This window comes from Limulus polyphemus, unplaced genomic scaffold (genome assembly GCF_000517525.1).
Source record: "Limulus polyphemus unplaced genomic scaffold, Limulus_polyphemus-2.1.2 Scaffold2244, whole genome shotgun sequence".
Lineage (NCBI taxonomy): Eukaryota > Metazoa > Arthropoda > Merostomata > Xiphosura > Limulidae > Limulus > Limulus polyphemus.
In genome coordinates this window covers 12,413-20,871 of record NW_013667854.1, presented here as the reverse complement: position 1 = coordinate 20,871, position 8,459 = coordinate 12,413, and the positions used below count along the sequence as shown (strand labels likewise).

General features: G+C 31.5%; 1 protein-coding gene across 2 annotated transcripts in view; it reads left to right on the top strand.

Moving 5' to 3' along the window:
* LOC106466384 (prolactin regulatory element-binding protein-like) overlaps positions 1–8,167 on the top strand; it is a 40,585-nt gene extending 32,418 nt beyond the window's left edge. For both annotated transcript variants that reach the window (XM_022394381.1, XM_013926667.2), the window contains exons 8-9: positions 1,332–1,491; positions 4,696–8,167. In XM_022394381.1, coding sequence (XP_022250089.1) covers positions 1,332–1,491; positions 4,696–4,781 — 246 coding nt within the window. In that variant the 3' untranslated portion in view covers positions 4,782–8,167. The remainder of the gene's footprint in view (positions 1–1,331; positions 1,492–4,695) is intronic.
* Positions 8,168–8,459: the final 292 nt, after the last annotated feature.

Below are 8,459 nucleotides of genomic sequence, written 5' to 3'. Positions count from 1 at the left end.
TTTTGTTAACAATTGGGGTTTCTATTGCTAGTTGTGAAAGGTCCTTCAGCAAGCTGAAATTAATTCTTACTTACTTGAGAACCTCAAGAACGACTAAGTAACTTGGCAATATTAAGTATTGAAAAAAGACGTTCTTAATACCTTAAATTTTGATAGTTTAATTGATGCATTTGAAGCTGCAAAAGCACGAAAGGTTCATATTATGTAACCATGAATACCAGAATGCTACCTGAACAAGTTAAGTATATATACAGTTTTTTAAACTAATAAAATTTGTTATTTGTAATCTTAAGTAGTATTTTATCAATCTATTTTATAATCCATATACACCACAAGTGACTGGCTTCTCATATAAAACATAAGTTTCAAAACTACGGATATAACATAAATTGATTCTGCATGCTTGAAAGATTACTCTAAGTGTGTGACTTTGAACAATACTGGATGACATAAATATCAGAATGGTTTACAAATTATGTGAGTACACTTAGTAGGCTATACTTCATTAGTTCCAGGTTTACAGTTGTGATATCGTGAGATGTTATATTGTGACTTTATATTAGGCCTGTGTAAAGCAGTAATCAATTCTTTATGTTATTGTCATTAAATGGGTAATGAGTCACAAAACAAATAATCAGAACATTTCAGAGGTGGGGGTGCCAAAAGTGTCTTTGCCCTTGGGTGCTGAGAACCCTTGCTACGCCATTGCAAAGTACGGCTGATTTGTACCATGGACACTTTCCACAATAGGAAACTTGTGAGCCTTTTTCTCAATGAAGTGGTTGATAAAGAATGTTTTTATTTTTTGTAAATGGAATTAATAACAAGCTGTTATAACTCCAACAGCTGGTCAGTGAGTTGTCCAGACATCTGACCTGATGGATAATTGGAATTTCATACTCGTATTTTATGAAGGTGCCCTGCACACCAGATTCCTAAACTGCCTGATGTGTCATCATGGGGGGGGGTCTGTAATGCTTAGCTTTAAAATAACTAATTCCCACCCCCTGCTTCACAACAGTAGGTTTTAGAGATAAAATGAATTATGACTAGATTTCATTACTTAATTGCCATGTTTGTGGGCACAAGGTTTGGCTTACCTTTTCTGTTAGTAGAAGGCTCTGGTAAAAAAATGGAAATTTGTATTGATCCAGTAAAAGAGAGATGTATTTAAAGCTACTATTAGCATTATTGTGATCTAATATCTTACCTAATACCAATTACATTTAAGAATAATGTAGTTATATATTAAAAACTGTATGAAGTATGGTGCCAAAGTTTTCTGTTTTTAGTTTATTGCTTACCATTTTAAAGCAGTCTTGTCTTTGCAGAAACTTTATCATGTGGAAAATGCTCACAATATATTTGTTACTGGGCTTGAATTTCTGCCCAGTAATGAGGAAGCCCAGCGCATCACTGGTGACCAAGATACGTCTCTAATCAGTATATCAGTGGATAATCATATCATTGTTCATCATGTTCCAAAACCATGTGAGTATGCATTTAAGTTGGTGCCCTTATACATATATTTTTAATCAGTATTTCAGTGGATAATTATGCTGTTGTCTATTACGTTCCAAAATCTTGTGAGTAAAATTATTAAGGTATCGCTAACTGTGATGTATCATTTTAAATTACTGGATTTAAAGGCCTTCCATGTCACATGGAGGTAACAGAAGTAAACGTTTTTTGTGGTTAGCAAAACTATATATATCTGCCTATTGGTTGATTTGAAACATGGTAATTTTAACATTTATACAAATTTAATTGGCAATGTTTTTGGAGCAAAATAAGAGTTGCATAACACAAAGAGGCTGTAAAATTGGGAAGTTCACCAATTAAGGTAGACTTCTTACTCTTTATTAGGTTATCAACATAACAAATAAATCGTTCACACCTGTATAAGAAACAAAATTGAATAAAATAGCAAAGCACTGTGTATTTGTCCCAGCTTAGTAAGCTTAAACACTTTTATATGTGGATGAAAAATAGGAGTGATTAGAAGAGAAATTCATCAAATAAAGTACCTATCATATGTGAATAATGAAATTTTGAGTACAAGTAAAACATCAGAAATATTTTTGAAACATATCCATCTTTTTGGGTGACCTGTACCAAGTTTTTGAAAAATTGAATTTAGTGCAATGTTTATGAACAAAAATAAAATAGTTTTTGTTCTTTGATATTAATGTAGAATTTTCAATGCCAATCTGATTAACGATTCAAATCAAGTGTTATTTAAGTTTTCTTCCTGGCTAATTAATTTGATATAGTATAACACAAAATGTAACATTTTAGAATTTTGTAGTTTTATGAGGATAACATAATCACCACATTTGAAAACACATTTCAAAATATGTTTGTAGCCATGGCATAGCAGCTCATAGAATGACCCTGAGTTTTTTTTTGTTTTTCTTTTCAAGTACAAACTTTTAGCTCATAGCTCGTCATCTCTTGACAGATTTGAGATCTAAGTACAGTTTTGGACTCAGGAGGTCAAACCCTTATGATTGTTGTATTTGACCATGCCTAAGGTCTCATAGATTAATTTCCTCTAACCCTGCCTAAGATAATTTCAAGTTGAGGGATCGGCTGGTAGAGATTTGGATGAGTAATAAAACTTAATTGGATATACTCATGCCTCTTGCTTGGTACTGCTGGTGCACAAAAATATAGCTTAGAAAAAAAGGCCTCATAGATTAATTTACTCTAATCCTGCCTAAAAGAATTTCAAGTGCCATGGCTATTGAGGATTCCCTCTTGCTTATATTTAAACATAACTAGATTTATCTGAAACCACGAGTCATAATTAAATCATGGAATTTAAGTAAACTACAATTTTGGTAAAAAAAAAGAGTAGTTTAGAAAACTATTATTTGCCAGAATACATTGTAATATAAATGATAATTTACTTGTTTCATGCACAACACAGTGGTTAATATGCTGGACTGTAGATTCAAGATTCCATGGTTTGCATTGAGACAAAAAATTGCACTCTACACTTTGGAGCTGTGGGTGAATTATAAGAATGACATTCAAAATCCCACTGTTCGATTAGAATAGCCCAGTAGTAGTTGGTGTTGACTAGCTGCTTTCCCTCTAGTCTCTCACTTTAACCATTTGAACTTTTTCTTTTAAATTTTGAACTGCTATATTCTATTTAGTAAAGACATGAGTGTCTGCAGATATTTTTCTTGGGGGGGGGGGCAAAGCCAAAATCAAGGAAAGATGAACCCACCTTCAAAGTTTTGCCATTACAGTCAGATTTGATGTGTTTAATATTTGTAAGGTTAATTTAAGCCAGTTATATATATTTCATAATAATACATTTTTGTTGACCCTGACCATGCTCTCTCATGGGATGTCTGCAAGACTATGTCAGTCTCTTTGATAACCTGCTGCCAGTATTACAGGCAGGTGGCAACATGTTGACCCCGATTACTCTGTGTCAGGGCTCAGGGGATGTTGGCAAGACCTTGTCGATCTCTTTGATGACCTGAGTGAGAATTGTCATGTCCGATATCCAAGAAGTCGCCGTGGTAGTGATGTTTTTTGATATTTAGCTACAGGTAGATATCTAGAGATTTTAAGTAAAGCTGCTGACAAACTGGCGACTTTTATTAGAATTCAAACTTATGTGTAATAAAAAGTGTGAAATTATGAAGTGAATACAAAACTTGTAAGTTCATAGACACATGCTGAATAAATAAAGAAAGAATTATGTTTGTCATTTTCTCATTTACCCTTGGAGGAAAAAATCAGACTGAAGTCATGGACATGATCGTGAATGCAGGTGAGCATGTTCCAACATTGATTCAGTGGTTGTTTCATGTGATTTGGTAGAATACAGAGCTGGACACAAACTATAGAACAGGAAAGTTTTATGGAAGTCAGCTAGCACCACCATACCATTAACATGATGGAAAGGACTTCAAGGAAGTTGGGAAGGTAGTAGTTATCCAAAGTTCTATGTGAGCATGCAAGTGATAACCTTTCCAGCTCCAGTAGTTACTTACAAACACAGTTGAATGGTATTCATTAAGGTAAAAACAAACATTTGTCTTACTATTGCTGAAACTGCTAAACTTTTTGCATGTGCACTATAATTCTCTATAATTAATTCCTGTGCAGTGGCAACAGATGAAAGAAGTAGTGTTGATTCAGTGAAATAATACAGCTGCAACTTTGAGCACTAGTGGGACATGAACCAGGTAGAAGAAACTAGTGAGAGGATGAAGTGAAGACAAAATTAAGGAAGATGGTGACTAATAGGGACATCAGAAAAAGAGATTAGTTATTCAGTGACTGTTAGTGGTTAAAACAACATAAAAAGTAACCTTGAGTACTATAATAAAGAAGATATTGATATTAAATAGGCTCTAACATTGATATTATTCACCATTTACATTGTTTGAGAGTTGACCTATTAAATACTCAAAAGGAAATAGGATTTGGAAACAAAAAATCAAAATGTTTTTCAGAAAATGGCATTCTGAAAAATTAAAATCCATACTAAAGACACAATCTGTATTTTAATCAAAAAAGTAATGTATTACATTGAGGATTTAGAATTGTTTACAAATTATTTTTTCTTTTTTATAGAAATATGTTTTTGTAAATAATATGTAATTAGTGACTGCTGTTTATTTGATGCACCTTGTTAACTATGATAAACCTTTTTCTTTTTTTTTTTAGCAACCATGGGAATTGTTGGAATCCTTCTCCTCTTTATGGCAGTATTGTTTCTTGTTTACGTTCTCTTGGATTATCTGAATCTCTGAGAAACTTGAATTTTTTCTTAACTTTGTGTATTTGGGAAGTACATTTTGTACTTGTTAACAAACATATATATATAAGTATTATACATTCCAGCTATAGTGATTGAATGGTGCCTTTTGAAGGACCAATACTTAGGTGAATATGAAAGAGAAGGGGGTGACAAGTATTTTGTCTCTCTCAACGTAAATGACTAGTATGTTCTTAAGCCTTAATTATGGACAGTAATGCTGAATAACTTAAGTTTTCAGTGTAGTAAGATATGTTGATGTAAAAAGTACATTAAAAATATCATAAATATGAGTCATAATGAGATCATTGAACGTTATAAGATACATTTACAAAACATCATTTTTTTAAGTTTCATAATGCTAGGAAGATCAGTTAATCAAGACTAACTCCATAAATATAAACTTTATTACCTTCAATTCTTCAGTATTACACCTTCCACAGTCTTAAGGCATCTCAAAGTACCTATGAAGAGTTTAGATGCAAAACGAGGTACATCCATTTTTTCCACTTTTATAAAATTCATTATGTTTCTTAAAGCTGATGGATGATGAATAAGTATTCCACACCTCCAGTGTATAAAATGAAATACTAAAACAGATGATTAGATCATGTTACCACAAATCAAAGTTTATTAAACTTTATAGTGTTAAATGTTTAATTGGTTTTGTGGAGAAAAAAAAACAATATATCCAGGGCTTTGTTTTTTTTTTAAACAAGATATGATCAAATGGTTTTAGGTTCATAAAGATAATTAAAAATCCCATTTAAAATGTTTTTTAAAACAGCAATATCATTACTGATTATAATAAACAAAAACTGATGCAAAACCATGAAAAAAGTGAAAAAGCAAGTAATTGTATTCTTACTGTTAACCCTTTCAGTGTGGCTGGGATGTGTATACGTCCCAGCCACAGTGAATGGGTTAACTTGTCATTGATGAAGTTACATACTACTCTGGAAAAAGAAATAATTAATGTGATATCAGAAATTAATTCGAATATTATAAATAAAAAAGCAAAGTAATTATTTGTTTATTGGCCTTTCAAAAATAACCTATGGAAAGGGAGGAAAAACAGAATGAGTATTACAGGTGGATGTAAATACCAGTTTCATCACACAAATAACCATAATCAGAATTGTATTATGTACCATAAGTACTGTAACAGTATCAGAAAGTCCTTCTAGTCACTGGCCTGATCACAGGACACTGATATGGTCAGCACCAGCCAAGGCAATGTTATAGAAGTTATGTATATCCTGTTCCACTAGAAGTTCACCAAGAAACTGTGCTTGGCTTTCAAATTGTGTGCTTCTGATTTGACATCAAGGTATTTCTGCACTGTAGTTTCTTGGCATACATGATTGTTTGACAGGGGTAAATAATTAATTTGATGTGCACCCAGATTTTAACTTGTCACTACCTTAGTTCTCCCCACAAATTTTTTGGCCTCATCACACCATTTTCCAAACAGTATCTACAAATACCTGGAAGTAAAATAAAGGAAAATCTTGAAATAAAATATATATTTAATTATCAAAAATGAAGAATATGCCTTGTTTCCTTTGCACATAATTACATAATGGTGAGGCTTTTAACACAACTTCAGTTTCAGTTTGATGTAAAATAAATTCAAATAAATCCAATAAAAAGTATAAAAATATTAAGTTTGCTGTTGATCAATCAGAGATTTATAGCGACATTTATCCCATCTTACCACAGAAATAAAGTAGTTAAGAAAGGAAGATGAAAAAATTAAAAAACTGAATTAGTAACAAATATTTAATCTAAGCCTATTTACCACTAATAATAGATATTTTGCCTACTGGTGCTCTTATCTGTTATCTTGCTAGAAAGTAGTATTTTAAAGCCTCATCTTTTACTTTACTTATGGCATTGTCATGGACATGGAGTTTTTTCAATTTTGATACATTCATTCAACTGAGGAAGATAGCATCATGTCCAACTTTGTCATGTGTCTGAAAAAACTGGCTATCAGTATAAGCCCAATCATCTGGTTTTAGCTGGATGGTGAGGTAAAGTTTGTCAGCATTTTGATTGCAGGCAATTGCTGGGAACTTAGCAGATCCACTGTGACAAAGGTTTTGGATGACATCCATGATTTAGTTCTTTTATTGTCACTTTAGTTGGCTCACTAATTTCATCAGAAGTGTTTATTTTGAACATAGAATAGTACAATATGAACAGGCTTAAATGTTGACTACAAGGTACAAGGATTCTATGATATTTGTGTCGTGGTAAGAATATGTGCACTGATTATGTCAATGAAATAGAAGTGGCATGTATCACATATTGGAATGAAACAGATATATCTACTGTATATATCATAGCTTATTTCACAATTAGCAACAAAGTGATTTTGAGCATTGTAATTTATATATATTGAGGTATATGATCCTGGCATTAATGCAACTTTCATAATGATGGTGTATTTCTTCCTTTGGATCTATTCTCTTCATATTGACTTTAGTGACATACCTTGTGCACATGGATCATATATAACTTTATAAAAATGTATACATTTGAATTTAGTAACAAAATTGAAATAGAATAATTTAAATGCACATCAACACATATGCCTGAGCTTGTAAGATTATTCAACTAATTTTGTAAAATGATCTTTCTATTTAAAATAAAAACATTGACAAAATACACATTTGTGTCAAAATATAAATTTGAGCATTAAATTCCATAATAAATATATATATATGTTTATTGGTGGTTTTTATTTTTCATTTAATAAATGAAAAATATAATATCGAATATAATTGAATATCGAGGTGTATTAAGTTTGTAGCAATATACAGACTGATGAAAGTGTAATACTGAAATTTTAATAACAGCATTGATTTTTGCTTATTTAGTTTTGTTCATGTTTGATTAAAGAAATAAATGTTTTCACAACATTTTAGTTTGATTCCTATCCTTACTAGTCCTGTATACTTTATAGATTAGTATTAGATATTTTAACTACTGTTTTAAGCATGTAAAGATTTGATAACAGAAAGACTACATATTGTAAGTTCTATTGGAAGTTAAAAAAAAAAAGAGAAAAAAAAACACACACACAGTGTTTGTAGTGGACATGTTTCTATTTTGAAGCTACTATAATGTTTGTGACTTGTGTACTATTATTCTGTCCAAGTAATTTGTGGTGTGTGAATTTTATGCATGCTTTTTAATTGCATTCTTTCTTTTACCAGAGATATGTATATATACATATATATGTTTTATTCACACTGTGTAAAGTGTGTTAAAAAAGTGATGGGGAAATTCTTTTGCCACTGCAAGTTGGAAACATTTTTCAAAACAGTGTTGTAATATATTTATGAGGAGCGAATAAAGTATTTAAATGCTCTAGTTTGTAGCACATAACATTCTTTGTTTCTGGATAAAGTTATTCCACTGCATTCTTTGTTCTCATGGTAGCTTCCCAACATGGATTTCAAAATCGACTAAAGACACATTGATTAGAAAGAAATGCTAAACATAACAAGCCACATTTTTTTTGCTTCAGAAACAAGTTAAACATTTTAAGGTTGTGGGCATATATACTATATATTCCATTACACTATTTCCCAACTTATGAACTAAAAGAAGAAAGGGTTAAAATCTCTCTCTAAGCATAGTTGAATTGCCATTATTAAACCTC